Genomic DNA, 20,974 nt, shown 5'->3' on the forward strand with positions numbered 1-20,974 from the left:
ACCAGTCAGTGGTTAAGACTGAAAAAGGGGGGGACTTATATACAAAACCAAAGTATTTAAAGGACATTTGTATGTTAAATGGGGTCTGTGTTATGCATGATTTCGTGGCGGGAGGAAATATTCAACAATGAGCCTAGTTCCCAAATGGACAACTTTCTTATGTGTATCAGAGAATTAAATGAGAATTGTTTTTAAGATATACTTGAGACAGAGTTGTGTAGTTAAAATATTTTTCAAGCAGAATGAGACCCATTATAAGAAGAAATTTAACGGTATTGTCATTAAATGTGTCGATTCACGTTAGGCCATGTGAGGGCTGTCGTCGTTCCCCCTGGCCTAATCATGAAGTAACTACTCTCGCACGCGCAAACCACAACGCCACAAACCTGTAGCTTTAAGAGGAGGGGGCGTGTCGTATGCGGGGCTGTCCCTGTTATTTGAATATACAGTAGTTCAGCCTGGGCTGGAGTCGGATTGCGTCGGATGTTTTTCGTTTTGTGAGTCGGACACAGCGGAACGTGGTGGTTGAATCCCTCGGTTATGCTCATCACACAGGCCTATATTTAACATTTGAATGATATCCCTCAGCTAGAGAGGCGTTTTCCCCGCCGTATGCTCACAGAGAGGAGACTGCACTGCTAGGAACCGACAATATGGACTTGCACATATTGGACCACAGGCTTCGAGTCATCAGCATATCCAAAAATGGGCTTGTGAATTTCACACACCCCCTGATTAAACTGATATTTCTCCGGAACAGAACACGGTAAGAAGACTCACTGATCAGGGTCAGATGTATCTCTAAACCAGGACGGATAAATGTGACAACCTACAGCGCCTCCCCATTCACTGGGTGGACGAGCTGTTATTTGGCTGTTTGCCTGTGCATGCCCTGCTCTGCCTCCATGAATGGTACACTGCCATGCATGTAGCTGGTGGCATTTACAGGAGTTTGTGATTGCTATTCGGCGTCTCTGAACTTGAACACCACCCAGAAATCTTTGGGGATGTTCTTTACTACATAGAGATATGTTTGCATCTGGTGTGGTTTCTCGTGTTCATTCACCTTACAAAAAACCCTGCAGCAGTTTTGAAACATACTTTATCCCATATGCTGCCATGCATTTATTATATAATCCTGTTAAATGCATGCATGAATGCCTTTAGTGAATGTTATATCTTCTCACAGACCCTAGCACTGACAAAGCATGCCACGTTTCTGCACTGTGCTATGGTGGGACTTTGTTTCTCCGTCACATTTTCAACTCTTGACCCCTTTTTTGGAAAGACAACATTTAGTTTGCAAGTTGCCAAGATCTCATGTAGGCATCAGTACCAGTACTTGGTTAATCCCTGGATATCCTCCCATTGTTATGCAATTGTTTATTGCTCTTGCTGCCCCACATATGCACAGCTAGCTCAACATCTGTCTTTAAGCTGCCATAGATACAGGCTAAACTACAGCTCTCATCCCGTAACAAATAAGTTTTAACAAAATGAGTAGACTTTTTCATCTGATCCCCTGTATGATGTGACTGAAGTCATACTCATAAATTTCCTACTGGTATCAGAGTCACAGACCTTTAATAATCAGTTTAAAAGGCAACACGATTCATACATGTGTCCATTTCATGAGCCTTAAAAAAACTTGCTACCCATGTCGTTCAACTAACACAGAAAATGGAGATTTCAATCTTTACATCACATATGCTCATGCACGGCTGCACCCATCAGTTCTCACTTATCTTCAAGTACTGGCTGATACAGTTGACTATGTTTTGACATGTCCATGCCAGTCATACTGTGTCATGATGAGTTGCAACACATCTTAAGCTACCACACTGAGTAAATAACTAGTCAGTATTACTAATCTGCAGATTCATGCCAGTATTTCTAGGGCACAGGCCAACAGGGCTGTAATCAAGAAATGCATCTACATTTGTAGATTAATCTGTTTTATGTTCTTTGAAAGGTATGAACATACATTTCTGTTTAACTCTCATAGGCAAAACAATGTCAGCTGAGCCTTGAATGAACCACAAAGACATGCAGGCTACACTTCCTTGGATTAGCAGGCCTTTCCATTTTTCTGTGTTTTGTTCTGTATGCTTTGGAGTTATGTCATCACACTGTGGCGTGGATGCTTTCTGCCTGTTTTTCCTGTCCCTTTTCTGTCACAGAGGTTGTTTTTATTTAACCCTCCCCGCCTCCCCTCATGAAACTACAAACAATGTAACACGGGGAGTGGTAGAGAAGCTTGAGTTCATTGGAGATGCAAAAACAATTGTTTGGGAAAAACAAACTTGATTGCTTTGCTTGGTTTTTTTAATGTCTCCCTCTCGCAGGCCCCTGCTATTCATTAGAGAACAACATCCAGAGAATGTGCTCAAAGCAATTTGAAAGTAGTCCTGAGCAGAATTTTAAAGAGGTTATCACTTGCTGTAGCCAGGCTGAGACAGGACAGGCTTTTCCTTCAACAGCCAGAGCAGAAGAATCATGGCATCTGTGATGCAGGAGGTGGAAGTGTTGGTAGACTTGTTAAGAAAAACACATTCCCACAATGGATAACAACACTGACCATGAATTAGCAACCTTTTGGTTTGGTGTCTGGCATTGTTAGTTGACATTGTTTGGGGTTCATGGTTGTGGTAATAATCAAAGGCCAGTATCAAACCAATAAATTGGTGTTACTGTACTGTGTGTGGACGCAGCCCTGCAGGCTCTACACAGCCTTCCTTTCTTCTCTTCTGCAGGCTCACTAACGAGAGCATGGGTCTGAACAATGCCTCAGCTGAGCCAGAAGCCCAGTGGGGAGTTTTCTATTTGTCTGCCTCAGTGATCCGTCAAGGTTGGGGGTTCTTACTGCCCTTGCTTCCACAAGGCTGCCCCCACCCCTCTAATAACAAGCAAGGGTTTCTGAAAAAAAAAAGAACTTTTCCATTGTTCCTGAAAAAGAAGAACCCTTGAGAAAGCTAAAGATAGGTTTGCAAGAAGCTGTGAAGGTAGCAGCCAGCGTGGACAATGTGAGTGAGGGAGCTCAAGGCTAACACATCATACTTAAACACACTGGTTTGCTGCACTCTTATCATGTTTTCTCAGCTGGAGCATCAGTTGTAGAAACCCCACCAACTCTCAGCACTGAGGCCTCTGTTGCTTTGTGAAGCTGGATCAAAGTCGAGACTCTTGTGTGCTTGGTTTTCATCTTCCCTATTCGGCCGTTTCCTCGCTACCTGTTACTTCCTCGTCCTTTTTGGTTATTTCCTGCCTCTTCTTCCTCCTCATGCTCCTTTATGCCTCAATAAACAGAGCTTGTTTTTTGAGGTCATTACTAGCAGTGATCACACACAGATTAGATGGGCAGTGTTACAGAGTGCTGTAGAAACATGTTTGATCACTGGGTTAGTCACTGAATCACTCAGACCCAGGTTCCCACAGCCCAGTGAAGCCAAAAGACCTTTGTTCAAAAGAATGCTTTGATTAAAGTAATATCCCATCTATAATCACAGCAAATGTTCCTATTAGAGAAGCTGCAACTTGTCAAAGTGAATTTCAAATATTACCCAAGATTTATCCTTTTAAATCCTGTTGAACCACTATCTTAATTCTTTGGCCTGGTTGAATATAGGAGCTGATAGGCATTTGCTCAGTTATCTGCATCAGAATTGTATTTTTTATATTGTATTTTACATTTTACATTTTAGATTTTCATCAACACTGATGCCTTGCTGCCACCGACACAAAGCATCACTTCTTATTTTCCTACTTGTGCTGTGTCATTTATAGTGTTGATAGAGCTGGTACCAAATTGTCCATTTTGTTCTGCTGTCATTTGATTGCCATACATTTAGACACACAGTACACAAGTTATCATCGGGCACTCTTGCTTTTTAATGACTGATCTGCTAAATTATTTTCTTTTTAACAACAACCAAGCTTAGCTTAGCCTATCTTAGCACAAAAACTTGAAACTTGAATGCTTGCATAATGTGCATAAAATTTCTGCTGCTGCGAAAATGAATTTGTTAAACTTGTATTTTGACACATTTCAAGTTAAAGAAGAATTCCAACTTCTGTGATTGTAAATTGCAAAGACCATATTGTGATTTAATCCAATGTGCAATTAATTTCCTAGCCCTACTCACAAAGCATTCTGGGAAAAAATAAAACAATTTGGCCATTAGTTTTCAAACTAGCAGCAATTAATGATCGAAAATGGATGAATAGACCATCTGCCTCTCCAAATGAAAGGTAAGATATACATGGAATTTGTGTGATTTAGATCCACTTACTATGTCTTTAAATTACTTTAAATTACTGTGCTTGCATTGTCCTACCAAGTAAATACTCTCATCGACACATTTGGGTTATTGTTTGTCTATGACGTGATGCCAGTATGAATTTTGTGTAAGCCTCTTACGTAAAGAAGTAACTCTGCTTTCTTTGTCTTATCTCATGTTCTACTGGCATCTTTTGAAGACATTTCTACAAATCATCCATGAAACCCTGACAGCTTTCATTCATAGTGAATGGTTCAACTGCTTTCAGACTTTCTTTACTGTGTCAGCAGATGTCAGAAACTGTGTCTGAGAACAACTGCCCTTCTGCATCACATCAACGTGACACTAGTGGACTGGCCAAGTCTACAGAGCAAAGCTAGGAGTCTGAACTTCTCTCTCAAGCTAGGTCATATCATTCTTAACAGAGAATATTTGATCCCCAGTCTTAATTTGTATAACAAAACCAAAGTTTGCTGTCTTTTCCCCTTCTAGCACTGCCATTCCATTCAAATCCACAGTTTGATTTCCTGCAAGGACAACAAGTCAGACAAGTTAGTTTTGTTTGAATATAATCCAGCTGATTTCATAGTGACCTTCCTTCTGGTGTTCATTGTTCACTGCTTGTTTGTTTTTCTTTTTTTTTCTTTTTTTTTTTTGATGTAAAGACTTGTATGATAGGAAGCTGCAGAAAGCTTTGTTGTGGGGAGACATTAGAGCTACTCTCACACATGCATAAAGCTCCCCAAATTGTTCCTGTGAGCTGGATGTTTGATTGCAAATGGCTAAGTTATTCACTCTAACTCCAGTCTTTCTGTTGCTAACGTGAAGGCAGAGGTGAATTAATGCGATCTTTGAGCATGTAATGAGGCTGCTTCAATTGCCTTTCTGCTCTCCAGTTTTGTTTTTCTACTCATTTGTGGAAAGGAACGCAGTTGCTTCAGGGCAGCCTGTTGTTGACCTCAGAAATTTTTAAAAGTGCATATGTTAAAAAAACACGGATAGAACTTCAACTTCCTTTCACATGAGGTCCACAACTTTACTGATTAAGACAAAAGTAACAGTTTCATGTGATGAAGAAAGCAGGGATGAAGGAAAATTATACTTGCTGACTCATTATAGAAATTGGAGTTAGTGGGTTAACAGATTTAGCATTGCTAATCTTAACTTAAACTAGTTATTTCCCTTGATAACATCAATTTCAACATTAGATGGATGTTAGAAATAGTTTGTGTAGCTAACCAATTAAAAAAATCATGAGGCAGAAAGGCTTAAAGAGGTCAGAGTTCATCATCATACAGTCAGGATTCATCAGGTCATAGGAGAAGCCTAACACCCCAAAAGTATGCCCTCCAGGTCAGGGGATGGTGCTAAATGGTCATATTTTTACAGTAGATGAACTCAAAAACTAAAAATGGTTAAAAAATATTAGTGAACGCCTTTTGAAAAGTTGACCTTTTATCTGTAATGTCAGAGCACAGCTTTCAGGCACCATAAGCCATTGTGAATGATGGGGATTTATTTCTGGCTGGAATGTGAAATTTTACAATAATGCACAAAGTATCAGTTGTTAAAATGGTTTTCATGAAATAAGCACCATTTTCTAAAGTCAAGATAACACACTGAAGCATAAAAATAAACTAAATATAAGAAATAATGTTAGCACTCAGATTTTCCAGTTAGAGATCCCAAAACATAGTTATACAGTTTCCTCTCCATGTTGACACAAGTCAGAGCACAAATCATTTCAAACATGGATTTGGATATTATTAATGCACAGCACTTTTTAAAACAAGCTAACAAGCTCTGCATGAAATCAAGGAAGTATTCCATCTTGTTATCTACCTGTTTCCTTGTTGTTTGGCTGTCACTATGTGAGCAATAGAGAGGAAAAGAGGAACAGGGGAAAAATGGTACACTCTTCTTATTTTCCTCTCAACGCGCTGCGTTGCTCATAGGCCGACAGGATATCGTAAGAGGAATTGATGTAACTGAGTCACTATCATTGCTGTCGCTTGCTCATGTCGAGGGCAGGTGTGTTACTAGAAATGACTGCATTCTACTTTTATTAGTTAATGGCAGTTTGTAAAACAGCTTATAGGTGTCGTACAGCTGCCTTCTGGTGAGATTAATGGAAAGAATATAGTCTGAATTTAGATTAAAGTCACCTTAAATCTTTACATTTTTTGATAAGTTAACTCTTTGAATATTTGAAAATCATTGACCATCCCTTAAAAAGCTCAAGTGATTGAAAATATCAGGCAACTAACTCTCCAGTGTGCCAGTTTGTATTCTGTAATAAGGCTTATGAAGTTCAGCGCTAGTTCATGCAGGACACAGTAGTCATATGCCTGCCATGATCAGCTGACAGCCATCTGATCATAATTATCGCCTCCCAGCTCGCAGCTCTTTCTCTCAAAACAGCGGTCCATAGATACAGTCCCCTCCAAAAGTACTGGAACAGTGGGGCCAATTCCTTTATTTTCACTGTAGAATAACAACATTTGGGTTTGACACAAAAGGATTAATATGAGACCATAGGTCAACATTTCAGCTTTTATTTCCAGGTATTTATATCTGGATCTAATTAACAAACTAGAAGATAGCTTAATTTGAAATGGAAAACCAAATTTCCAAAAGTGGCAGATGGACTTAAAATCGGTTAAAGTGAATAAGACATAATATTTAGTTTCAGATCCTTTGCTTGCAGTAACTGCATCAAGCCTGTGACCCATTGACATCACCGAAATTTACATTCTTCTTTTGTGATGCTTTTCCAGACTTTCACCACAACCCCTTTCAGTTGTTTGTTTTAGGGGGTTTCTCCGTTCAGTCTCCTCTTTAGCTGGTAAAATGCATGCTCTATAGGGTTTAAGTCTGGTGATGGACTTGGCCAGTCTAAAACCTTCCACTTTTTACCCCTCATGAACTCCTTTGTTCTTTTGGTAGTGTGTTTTGGGTCATTATCTTGCTGCATGATGAGGGATCTCCAATCACTTTTGTTGCATCTTTCCTTAATTTGGCAGATAAAATGTTTCTGTCGACTTCTGAGTTCATTTCTGCAGCAATCATGTGTTACATCATCAGTGTAGCTTAATGAGCCCATCCCAAAAGAGGCCATGCAGCCCAAGCCATGACATTATCTCCACTGTGTTTCACAGATGAGCTTGTATGTTTGAGATCATGAGCAGATCCTTTCTTTCTCTAAACTTTAGCCTTTCCATCACTTAGGTAAAGGTTCCTCTTTGTCTCATCAGTCCATAAAACTCGGTCCCAGAATGTTTGAGGCTCTTCTCTGTACTTTTTGGCAAACCCCAGCCTGACCTTCCTGTTCTTCTAGCTACTGAGTAGTTTGTTTGGGGTAGCCTCTGTACTTTTGTTCATGAAGTCTTCTGTGAACAGTAGATGGTGATAGCTTCACTCCTGCCCTCTGGGGGTTGTTGCTGATGTCACTAACGGTTGTTTTAGGGTCTTTCTTCATGACTCTTACAATGTTTCTGTCGTAAACTGATGCTGTTTTCCTTGGTCTACCCATTCACAACTGTAACTGAGTACACCAGTGGCTTCTTTCTTCTTCAGGACATTTCTAATGGTTGTACCGGCTATGGCCAATGTTTGTGCAACAGCTCTGATTGATTTTCCATCTTCTTTCAGCTTCAAAATTGCTTGTTCTTTTCACCCATAGACAGCTCTCTGGTTTTCATATTGGTTACGCCTCTGAATATAAATACAGTCTGCACAGGCAAAACCAAAATCTGAAACTGAGCGTAGACATTCAGCACTGTTTATTTTTTTAATAATCAGTGTGATAGGGCACACCTGGGCAACAAAACACACCTGTTAGTCACATGTTCCAATACTTTTGCTCACATGAAAAAATGGGTGTTTTTTTTATCAACTTATACAAGGAACTTATACAAATCTGTTAAGACACATGTTGACCCTGAACCCTTCTTAAAATCACTCAACTTGAAAGTTCTAACTAATTAACAAAAAGAGGAGCTAAGAAAAAACATAAAAGTGTTATAATTTAAAAAGGCAATCAACAGTTTTCCCTTAGAGAAGGCACCCAGAAGCAAAAACTAGATCTGGCACTGATGGCGGTTGATGCAGAGAAAGCTTTTGACCGTTCAGAGTGGGCTTACCTTTTCAAAGTATTAGAAATGTATGGATTCCCAGAAGAAATAATGGCAATGATAAAGACAATATATAAATCACCTACTGCCTGGGTTTATGTTAATGAAACTCTCTCAAAGATATTTGGTTTACAACGAGGAATGAGACAGGGTTGCCCTTTATCCCCTTTATTATTTGCCCTGGCAATCGAACCCTTAGCCAGAAAATTAGACAGACACAGGAAATTACAGGTGTAAAGGTAAGTAAAGGAGAATGTACACTGAGTCTATTCGCGTATGATTTAATGTTATATGTAAGGAAATCTCTCCCAAAGTTAAAAGAAATTGAAAATATCCGGCTATTAGACGAACATTGAAAAAACAGAACTAATGCAAATGAACGAACATTGTAGTATCTCAAAAGATTTTGAGCATTTTCACTGGAAAAAAAAGATAAAGTATTTGGGTTGCATCATAATTTTTGATAAAACAATGCTATACAAAGCTAATGTCAAGTTATTGATCAATGAATTAAAATGTAGTCTTGATATGTGGATGGACTTGCCTGTTAACTTAATTGGGACAATAAACTTGTTTAAAACGATATGGTTAACCAAATTCCTCTTCATTTTTCAAACTTTACCACTCATTCCTCCAAAACAGTTTTTCACGTGAATCAGTACTTTACTTTCTTCCTTTGTCTGGTCAAATAAAGCAAATGAATTAAGCAGAAATCTCCAAAACAAGATAACAGAAGGAGGTCTCAAATTCCCAAACTTAGAATTGTATTACTGTGCCTCACAGACATTTTACATTAATGGAATAATTAATGATGCCAAAGAAGACCCTTGAATAGGCATAGAAAGTGACCAATTAAAACCTCACAGCTTATTTACTTCTCTGTTTACAAAACATAAACTAAAGGACCCAACTTTGTTATAAACAGCACCTTAAAATCATGGCAGAAAATTGAAAGTACTAGCATTGGAACTTACATACACAAGAAAACAAAGATCTGGAATAATCCATCAATAAAACTCCAAAACAGGGAACTTAGCTGGGACAGCTGGAGAAAAAACGGTGTTCAGTACCTCTCAGACATAATTGAAAATGAAAACGTTCTTTCATTTATAGAGCTTCAGAACGTGGATTCTGTGCCTCTCCACTCTTCCTCCAGATTCTGGGACCTTGAATCCACATTGCTTGAAGTCCAGTGTGAAGTTTTCACAGTCAGTGATGATTTGGGCTGTCATGGCATCTGCTGAGCACCTGAGCAGTGCCACAGGCTGATCGCCTCCATGCCACGCTGCATTGATGCAGTAATTCATGAAAAGGAGGCTCAACCAAGTGCTGAAGGCATAGAAATGAACATACTTTTCAGAAGCCTGACATTTCTGTTTAAAATATCCTTTTTTTATTGATCTTATGGAATATTCTAATTTTTTGAGATACTGAATTTTGGGTTTTCTTATCTGTAAGCCATAATCATCAACATTTCATGAAATATTTCACTCTATGTGTAATGAGTCTATATAATATATAGGTTTCACTTTCAGAAAAGAGTGACAAAAAATATCGAACTTTTTCATGATATTCTAATTTTTTGAGACATACCTATATATGTAAAAAACAAATTCACTACTCAGCTACACTCTGCTTATTCCAGAATGCTGAGGCAAATCATTATCCATTAAGATGGCAGATTTTGTTGTCTACCTTGGTTTATAAGAAGTTAGTTTTAAAACACTGGAAAAAACAGTGGCTTCTTCTCTATATTAGGGATGCACCAAAAATTTGGCCACCGAAAATTTTCAGCCAAAAATGGCTCGAAAGTGCATTTTCGGTTTTCGGGCGAAAGACTTTTATCGCCGAAACACGATGTGGTGATTAAGCAATGTGATGATGTGTGTCATTCGACACCTCTATGGAAGAGTTTAGATTGTGCTATATTGTTATGTTATGCTATTGTACTGTTCAGAAAAAGGCTATTTACTCTGTGGTGGGAAGCATGAAAATTGATAAAAAAAATAATGTAAAAAAAAAAGTGGTTGGGTTTAAACAAAGAGTGATACCTTCAAAGAGGTGTATCAGATCCAGATGTAAATTCCTGGAAATAAAAGCTGAAATGTTGATCTCTTATCTCAGATTAATGTTTTGATGTCAAACCCAAATGTTTTTAGTGCACAGCAAAAATAAAGGAATTGGCCTTGCTGTTCCAATACTTTTGGAGGGGACTGTATGACTTATTTCTCAATAATCTCAGCTTGTAATAATGCTGATGCACCATGCTGCTGTTGCTGCTGGCAAAGCTTAACCTCCACCCCAGCCTCCTCCTTTATAGCATAAAGCTTGTTGCACCCTCATATTGGGATTCTTGTTACTATGTATCGATTGCTTTTGCATTAACTCTATTGCATTCAGTACACATTGTCATTAATGTATCCACCCATATTGGGGGTTCTAGCCGTGTGCTCCCTGAAGAATAGCGCTAGACTAACCCAGGGAGCATCTTTTGAGCAGAGCCCTCTCCCCCAGGTAAAACTGTATGTCCATTTTGAATAGAATAGTGAAATGTTTGAGTTCATTCAGTCATTTGAAATGTTTTGTATCTGTCCTGTCTGTACTATTGTACTTTACTAATGGGGAAAACCTAACAAGTGTGCTTGTATCAGAGATGGAGCTCTCTTAGTTTGCTTGAGAGCCATATAGGCTGTAAAATCAGCATGTTCTGGAGTTCTCCAAAAACACACCACATGTCATAAAGCTGTGTTTTTGATCATTCTCCCTTTCAAACAAATAACTGGCTTCCACTACTTGTAGGAAACTGCAAGCTAGAAAAGGTGTAGGGTCAACAGGAAATGAGTGGGATATTATAACACAATGAGCCAGCTGAGTTTGCCTGCACAGCTGATAGCGTTACAGTGTTCTGCCTCAATCTCTTTGTCTCTGCAGGGTGATTGTCTCATCTCATGGCAGGGATTACTTTTTGCTGAGTCAGGAGTCTGGCAGTCTCACTCAGGCCTGTACTGTAAAAGCCTCAGCTGACTGATAAGCGGAGGAAGAGGAAGGTGTATCTCCAGGGGGACATTTTGAGAAAACAGGAATATGTGCTGTTTCCTTTCTGTGAAGATTCAGAGGGAACAAAGAGAGGTCATCTCAGTGGAAAATGCCCATATCCTTTTTTTCTGCTGAAAATCAAGAGCCTTACTAGCTAAAGCTGTTTTCACACATGTACTCCTGAAAATTAAAAGAAACATTCAAGGCAGCCTGACCCTGAAACCAGGTGGGGGGACACTGTAGAATCCATGATGGAGGAAAATGCAACAAAAGAGAGACATTTGACTTTTTTTTTCCTTTCTTGTGATTGGACAAATTCACAGAATAGAGAATGCTGGCAAGCAGAAAAGAGAATGATACAGACTTTCACACTGTGTGGCGCTCATTGGCTCATGGGGAATTTTCTTGAATATTTCATGCAGCATTCACAAATCACCTCATCTTGACTCCTTGAATTTTACCTTAAACGCTAGCAGGAAAAGTCAGTCATATGTGAAAACACCGAAGATGCACTGATTTTGAAAAATCAGGACTGATATCAATGTCTAAGATAATAGTTTATCATCTTCTTATGTCATGTCCTGCCTCCTGATTCCGCCTCCCATCCAACAAGATAAACTTCTCACAGTGGTGGACTAATACAAATACAACTTTAGGAAATTTCAGGGTGGGCTGTCCTAAAATTTTCAACAAATCTTCAGGATTACAAATACACACTGGGGAAATAGGTGGACACTTAAATAACGCATCCGGGATCTCGATGAATGTAATATTCCAGTTGGTCTGAGGACCTCATTCCGGTATCTGATGGCAGTCAGGGCACCTCTGGCTAGCACATAGGACATGCCTCCCCAGACCATCACTAACCCACCACCAAGCCAGTTATGCTGGAGGATGTTGCAGGCAGCAGAACTTTCTCCACTGCGTCTCCAGACTCTCAGGGCGCCAATGTCAAATCTGCCAATCCTGGCAGTCGGGTTGTACAGTGCTGGGCTGTGAGCACAGGCCCCACTTGTGGACATCGGGCCCTCATACCACTCTTATGGAGTCTGTTTCTGACCATTTGAGCAGAAACATGCACATCAGTGGCCTGCTGGATGTCATTTTGTAGCGCTCTGGCAGTGCTCCTCCTGTTCCTCCTTGCACAAAGAAACAGATAGCAGCCCTGCTGCTGGGTTGTTATCTTCCTATGCTCCCTCCATGTCTCCTGGTGTACTGGCCTGTCTCCTGGTATCTCCTCCACGCTCTTGACAGTGAACTGGGAGACACAGCAAACCGTGCCATGGTGCATATGGATGTGCCATCCTGGATGAGCTGCTCTACCTGAGCAACTTCTGTGGATTGCAGATACCGCCTCATGCTACCACTAGTGGTGAGGTCACTGGAAAAATGCAAAAGTAGCCAAAAATCATTGAGAAAGGATAAGGAGAGGGAAATGGTCTTTGGCCACCACCTGCAAAAGCATTCCTTTAAAGGGATTGCATTGCTAATTGCCTCTCCTTTGTCCAGTTTGTCACTTCCAAACTGGACAGGTTGATATCCTAGAAGTGTGATTGACTTGGAGTTACTTTGTGATGATTATGTGTTGCCCTAATGTTTTTGAGCAGTGTATGAACATCTGTAAAAATGTGTTCTCAATAGTGTCAGAAGTGAACTGGGAACTCCAGCCTCAATTCTATCCCAGCAAGGACACTCAACACAAATAGCAACATAGACCCCCCAGCTAAACACCGACACCCTCAGAAGCTTCAATTTAAAGGTTATTGAAAGCTTAAAGTGAAAGCCTCTAGCCTGAACTGGCCAGTTGAGATTGACCACTAGTTCTCATGAAGTAGCCACTGATGAAAAAAAATCAGGGGCAAGTCCAGCTCCCAAGTTACACTGTCATCACTTCTGTTGACCTTCTGCTCACCCTCTGATTCAAGTCTAACTAAGTCTCTTTGTTTCTTGCCATCACACTTGCCAAAAATATTTCTTTTGACATGAAAGTAAAAGGAATTTCTCCTGGTCACAAACAGTTTAGAGTGTAATCAGAGCTAATGTTTTCCACTATGTTCAACTCAATTTGAACTCCTGTCAAACCAAAGGGGCCAACTTCTTTTTCCCCTGTCTCCACAAAAGAAACACTAGAACTAAACATCATTGCCAAACCAAGCAACAGCCTTTGCAAGCAAATGTTTAAGGCCCCAAACCTGATGAGGACACAAATATCAGAGCAGGGAGAGGAAGTTGAGTGAATTGTAGTTGAGGTAAATTATGGTTTGGTGTCTTGTGTGAAGGAAGTCAGAGAGCCCAAAAAGCATCAACATGACGCCTTTTAGTCTTTGTCCCTCTCTATTTTTGGGTGAATTTTTAACCCCAGTGGGCTGTATTGTTGGCAAAATGGCCCAAACCTTTCAAATATTAAACCAAAGTCTTTTTTTAGAAGTAGGTGCAAGACAGCAGCAGAGGTAACTTTCAAAGATATGTAGGACATCTAAAAGCTGGAAAATACAGACCTGGGTGTTTTGAGTCAAAATTAAAATAGTTCTGTAGTTATTTTTGTAAGCAAAAGAGTATGTAATCCATGGCATTCAGAAACTAACATATCCTCATATTTCCCATAGTCTGTCGTTTTGAATGCAGCATTTACAAACTGAAAAATTGCCCCAGTTTGGTGCGTTCCCCACCATTTGCTTTAGACAAAGGAGCGGTGCTAGCATAATACTGAGCTTGTGCTTGTGCTAATTGAGTGACAGTCAGTCCTGAAACTGGAACAAATTTCATAGAAATCCATTTACAAGGTTCCTGGTATCAGTTATTATGGAAATCTGAACCTCTTTTTGTTGTTTGCAGATGAACAAAACTGTTCATCCCCTCCCTTTCTCCACCCTTATCTCCTTCCTCTTATGTCTTCTCCATTTTCTAACCATATGCTCTCTCCATCTGGACTTTCTGTCTTGTTTCAGATGCAAGTTTTTCAGTTTGACTGAGACACCAGAGAACTACACTGTGGTCCTTGACGAGGAAGGATTCAAAGGTGAAACGCACATCTTTCATCACTTTTAGAGACATTGAAAGTCCTCTTGCACTCTGATTACTCCAGTGCCTCTACACTATACTGACCTGTGATTTATTTACAGTGCTGTATATACTACTCTTTTTGTGTGGTGTTTGGCTGATACAATCCAAAATAGATAGTATTTGTGCTCATGATTTTCTTGTGACAGAAAATGATGCAAGACTTTCACTGTTTAACATCAACCAAACAGTTTAGGGAAGCTAATTTGATATTTGAAACTAAAAGGGAGAACTCCACCACTTTTACACTAAAGGATCATTTTGTTTCTCATTTAGAGTGCTACTTATCTCATGAAAACAGTTGTATATGTCTAAGATCTTGATCAAAGTTTTCTAGGTATCTCAAACTGGGGTTGTGAAGTATGACAGACAAAGAAAAAATGTTTGGAGTAAGACCTATTCAAAGCTTTCAGCCACAAATGGAGACCTGGAGGGCAAAAAGAACTTAGGACAGTAGCAGTTACCATTGACTGCTGTGTGGAGCTGCTGCACCGAGTATTTTATTTCTCCACCTCCTCGAATTAATGCAGGTTCACATACATGAAAAAGTGAGATGTTCATTTATACTTTACCGTAAGTTTTTGTGATGTTGGACCTTTGTACAGTAGCCAGGAAATTGTTTTAATCCCTGTGATCTAAAGAGTCCCAGTCAGAGTTTAGCTTTGGTGTCGTTAACATACTGATATATCTACAGTAGTGGCGAGTCCCTTCACTTACACATCTGCTAGGATGAAAATCTACAAAAGCAGAGATAGTTTTTGTATTTCAGTCAGGACCTTTTTTTTTTTTTTTTTTTTTTTTTTTAATTAATTAGCACTTTAGCTGCTATTTATAATCGGCAGTGTGGCTGTTCTAGGATCCCAGCAAGGACACAAGCCTATGTAGAAGGTGTTAAGCAAGAACAGCACAAGTTCCTGCTTGTCCTATGCCAATAAGGAAAGCAGAGTAGACATCAATGACAAGAGAACGACACTGATAAAATCAGAAGCAGAAAGAAGGAAAGTTGATGAATCAGTTTACTCAAATTAGGGCTTTTGAAAAGTATTACAAAGTCTTAAATGCAAGACTATAAGGTCTTAAATTTTTTTGAGCTATCTAAAGAGGTTGCAGGCTTTAAAATGCTTAAAAATCAGAATTAAAGAATATTATAAGTATCCTGAAATGGGCAATTATACTTTTTTTTCAACCAAAAGGTTTGCTGTTGTACTCTTCAGCTTTAACTGCTGTACAAGGCATGTAAATTGGTTCTGTTTTTGTCATGGTCTAATCTCAGAATTCTCCAAGAGAGCCTAATTTTCATATTGCAATAGGAAATACCACTGGCATTTTTGTGGTTGTCACATTTTTGTCTTTCTATCAAAACAAAACACAACAACAAGTAACTGTGTTGTTATTTTAATGGTTTAGAAATTGAAGATGGGATAGTCTTTGAATGTTTAAAGAGTGTCTAGAAAGGTCTTACAAAGTATTGAATTGATGTCATATTTTTGGACCCCTTGTCTGCTGTGTGAGTTCATTATCTATACGGGCCTCTTTCAGCCTAAAAAGCTACCAGTAGTGAGACAAACTTTGTATCCCTGTGTGTGAAAACACCACATACAGTAAAACACAGTTTTAAGGAACTAGTATGTGGTGTCGTCTGTGGCCACACCATAGACTTTTATTATTTCACCAGTTTCATGTTCCTTCCTTCCTGCCTTTTCCCTGTACAGCCCTCACAAGGTTAAAGGAGTGTATAAAAGTCCATTTGATCTAGAGAATAAAGCTGTGGAAGACTGTAGAAGAAAAATAAGTCTCACCACCTCCAATAAAGTAAGGTTTATGTGTTTTAACTACAAACTAGTGACCAGCCCAAGCTTAACTTCTTATGTTAGCTCTTTTCACTGAAAATGTGAACATTTGAAAACACCAAGTGAGTTTTGTTCCAAGAACTAGAGTCAGCATCGTTGGGCTAGTTTCCTCTCCTTCACTGTTGAAGCATCACAGACAGCATTATGACAAATAATCCCTGTGTAGTTTAGCCGTTGCTGCTGTCTATTGACCCAAAACAAGAGCAAATATGGAAAACAAGTTTCCTCTGTTTTCTTATAATAGTACAGCCCAACTGAAAGCATCCAAGCCGCACAGGGACAGACCACCATACTCTGATGTTTACTTGCTCTTTTGAGTTTAGGAGGTTTTTCAATGGAAATTGCACTAAATTATTTACCTTTAATAATCATTAGACCACTGCTGTCATTTTATTGAGCTGTTTAAAAAGTGCAACATCAAGATTGTATTTGCTTTAAACCCCAAATAAATATGTCTCAAGAGCTGTGTGCACATTGACAGAAAAGTAATTCAAATTTCAAAGATAGAAAGTCTACCAAATTAAATATCTAGGAAGCAAATCACAGCACACAAAATGGCACAGTTTTTTAGGTAATGCTTGATATTTCATGATTTCTCAATAAGAATAACTTTTCAGACCCTACTCATTTTCCCATTTTTTTTCAACATTTCCCTCTAACACTGTCAGGACAGTCTACTTTAAAACTCACCCTTGTTTCTCTGGTCCATTTACACAGATGTACTTGTTAAAGGCATATTTCGCCTCTGGGTGCTCCGTTTCTCTCCCTGTCTCTGCTGCTTTCCTCCTGACTGAGTGTCTATTTTAAGAGGTGAAAGCTGGTGTAGTGGAGCCACAAGGGGCCGTCTGTGACAAATTATACCAACGAGAACTGTGGTGCCATCAAGGGGAGTAAAGAAAAAGAAAAATGAGTATTTGCTGCAAAATAGAGAAATCATTTTGTAGAAATTTGACTTCCTTGAATAGTGATGAAATCATAACCAAAAAGACTGTAGATTTTGCATATTCCTTACTCTGTTATTAAAAGTTATTTTAAAGACACACAAAAAGTTTGGCTGCATATCTCCCCTAGCTATCAACCCTATATCTCTTTTTTTTCAGCTTCTTGTTTACTTCCTGCATAGACATCTGTTTCCCAGGTAGCTGCCAGCTCTTAGTAGTGTCTTATTTTGGGACAAAGAGTGAAATTTGAACCTACTTTTCCCTTTTGGCTTAGAGACTAATGTTGATCCAGCTGCATCCGAGGGGTCACCCTAGAGGACTTTTGACCCTTCTTTACCATCTAGTCAAGCTGCAGGTCTAAACACAGACATATAGTGGTCACACTGTACACCCGAATATGTTGAGTTGGTGAAGGTGCCACGTTTGACTTGAGTCACTGTGCGGTATAAATAGCAGGGTTGTTTTAGGTCTCCATGGTGAAGGAAGCGACAGTAGGTGGGGGAGAGGAAGTAAGTGTACATTTGCACTGAGCAGAAAACTGTTACTTAATGAAGCCTCAAGCATCACAAACATGAAAGACCACCAGCAACCTCACATGCTCTTAAACACTCACCTGAAAAAGGAGGCTTTTGCTATGAGGTTTCAATATTTATTTATTTTTGAAGTACCTATAAAAAGTTTTCACCCCCTCAGATGTTTTATCATTTTATTGATTTTATAAATCAATTCTGACAAAAAAAAAGCCAAAAAGAACCCTCTTTAATGTCAAAGTGAAAACAATTTTCTATAGGGTAATATCAATTAAACAAAATGTTATGTAATGTAAGTGACTGCATAAATATTGACCCCCTTCATAGTGACTGACATAATTCAGCAGAGGTCCAGCCAATTGGTGCTACTAGTCTCACAGTTGGTAAAATGGGGATCACCTGAGTGCAGTGAATGTGTTGGAAATGATTGTGGTATTAAGAAACCTGTGTCTGGAAGGTCCAGTCACGGGTTAATTAGCATTCCTGGCTAACATTACACCATGAAGACAAAAGAACATTCAAAGCAACTCAGTGAAAAGGTTATTGAAAAGTGTAAGTCAGGATATGGATACAATAAAAAACAACAAAGCACTTAGCATCCCTTGAAGTTCAGGACATCAAACGCTGCGCATCACCAGAAACACACCATCCCTACTGTGAAACACAGTGGTAGCAGCATCATGCTGTGGGGATGCTTCTCAGCAGCCGGCCCTGCAAGGCTTGTAAAGGTAGAGGGTAAAATGAATGTGGCAAAATACAGGGAAATCCTGGAGGACAATCGTATTCAGTCTGCAAGAGAACCAGGGCTTGGGAGAAGATTTATTTCCCAGCAAGACAATGACCTGAAGTATACAGTGAAAGCTACACACAAATGGTTTAGAGACAACAAGCTGAATGTTCTGGATTAGCCGAGTCAAAGCCAGCAACTCAATCCAAGTGTGCATTGTCTTGTTAAGTGATTTTTTTTTTTACTATTTGAAAGAAAAAAGTCGACAGTATTGGTTTTTTTTTTTTTGTCATCTAGTAAGTTAGTAAATGGACCACTTCTCTCAAGAAATTCAGCATTGAGTGATGAATACCATTAGCATCCCCACTGACTCACAGACTAACTCTTCTCCTCTTGACTCTATGTAGAGCTTCGGCCCTCAGAGCATCTTAAGGTTGAAAGCTCCATTTGGCTGCCCCTCAACGTCGTCTCCAATGGAAACGCCTCCAGCAGTTCACAGGCAGTCGGTGTTACAAAGATCGCCAAGTCGGTCATCGCTCCCTTGGCCCAGCAGCACGTGTCTGTTTTCATGCTCTCAACCTATCAGACTGACTTCATCCTGGTGAGTCTCCTACTTTATGCTTAGTTCTTTTTTGAGCTTTAGCTCCACTTGTGTTCTCTCCAGTTAAACAGCACTCTCTAGTATCTTGTTAAAATGAAAGAGGCACTCTAAGCTGTTCTCTGTTGTATAATTTATCAATGTCTGGGTCAGGTTTTCAAACTTTAAATGCTGAAAACCTCCAGACGTCTTATCTTGTGGTGAAGCCTTATACCTACAGAGCTCTACCAGACAAAAGAAGGCATGGTGTCTGCGTTTTGTCAGCTTGACAAATTTTGCAGCTAAGAAATTAATTCATGACAGAGCTGAGAGCAACGAAAAGTTAGTTGATGTATTACATGTGAAAGTGTTAAGAGGGCAAAAATAGGTAACACCTCGACAGACGTTTGTGTCAGCAAATATTTTAATGGTCCACTTACTCCAGGAGCTTTAGCAGTATCTCTAAGTGAGCCTGCAAGTTTTCCTTAAACAGCATGGCATGCTGGCTTTATGTGGCTGATGATCTATTTATAGACTATACATACACAGACATCATGATGTCAAGGAGGTAACATGTTTCACAGTGTGTTTTACCATCAATATTTATGTTCCACATGTATGTTATGCAGGTGAGAGAGAAAGACCTCTCTGTTGTCATCAGCACTCTGGAGGAGGAGTTCAACATCTACAAGGAGGTGGGAGGAGAGTCAGTCCCTATGCACTGTCAGGATGTCTCGAATGGCCTGCAGAAGAACGGCAAAGAAGGTAAAGGTCACATCACATTCAGTATGAATCCTTTAACCCTTTATCTACTGAGTCTAAAAATGGTGATTTGGACATATTTTGTTATTATGGTTATAAAATAGTCAAGAAATGCCCTAAGTCTGAGAGCTTTGGTTCCTTTTCCTAGGAGTACTTGAACTTGACTTTTCAACATCTGGTTAATGATTATTGCACATTATATGGAATTGTCAGCAGTTTAAAAGAAGAAAAACACAAAAACGGATATGTTCTTCATGGCTTTTATGAGAAGAAATTTTGTTATTGCTCATGAAGTTTTGATTTGACATTTGAAATGTGAACCTACACATCTTTAGAACAATCACCAGTCATTTTTGGAGTCTAGGACTCTGGGTGTGCGAAACACAGTGCAAAGATAACTATATACATAGGCAAAAATTAGTGCAAATAAAGGTGGAAAAATGCATTCTCCACATTCAAGTTACATATTGTTATTGCATATGACTGACACGCACAAATGCCACTATCTAATGCTATTTAAAAAAAAAAATAAAAACACTCTCGCTCGCTCTCCTTTTACTCTCTTCCTTCACTCTCCTTTTCTCACTCTACTTCTGCCAAAGCTGCTGTTTTTGCGGTGCTGTTCGACATTACCGTAATACCACACATCATATATTGCCGGAAAGCACAGATTCTCAGCTCTCTGTCAGCATTGGAATTTTTTAGATTGCGCAAACTTTCGTGAAGTTACAGTGTTGAGAATCCATGTAGCGGTCTTGCGATACTTCTGGTGTTTTGCTATGGTGTATTGCTATGAATGCCCATGTCATATGGTTGCGGGTATCATAATGAACCATATATGTGCGCATGCACACAGTTCTCAGCTTTCCAACACCGTTAGAATTTTTCTGATCGGACAAACTTTGACAGAGTTATGGTAATAATACTCCGGACATATAAAACACAGCATCTGCGCTTGGTCAGTAGGTAAAGGGTTAACCTCATGGATAAGGTTGAAGATAAGTTCCTCCAGCAGCACCTTCAGGTTCTTCATGTGAAGTGAAGAGACACTATAGGAGTAATGCATGCCTTAACCAAACTG

General features: G+C 39.4%; 1 protein-coding gene across 1 annotated transcript in view; it reads left to right on the plus strand.

Annotated features, from left to right (window-relative positions):
• The first annotated feature begins 464 nt into the window (after positions 1–464).
• The window catches only part of castor1 (cytosolic arginine sensor for mTORC1 subunit 1), a 32,737-nt gene continuing 12,227 nt past the window's right edge, over positions 465–20,974 (plus strand). The window contains exons 1-4 of the mRNA XM_041786581.1: positions 465–766; positions 14,395–14,465; positions 18,962–19,155; positions 19,761–19,896. Coding sequence (XP_041642515.1) covers positions 654–766; positions 14,395–14,465; positions 18,962–19,155; positions 19,761–19,896 — 514 coding nt within the window. The 5' untranslated portion in view covers positions 465–653. The remainder of the gene's footprint in view (positions 767–14,394; positions 14,466–18,961; positions 19,156–19,760; positions 19,897–20,974) is intronic.

Source organism: Cheilinus undulatus, linkage group 5, assembly GCF_018320785.1.
Source record: "Cheilinus undulatus linkage group 5, ASM1832078v1, whole genome shotgun sequence".
NCBI lineage: Eukaryota > Metazoa > Chordata > Actinopteri > Labriformes > Labridae > Cheilinus > Cheilinus undulatus.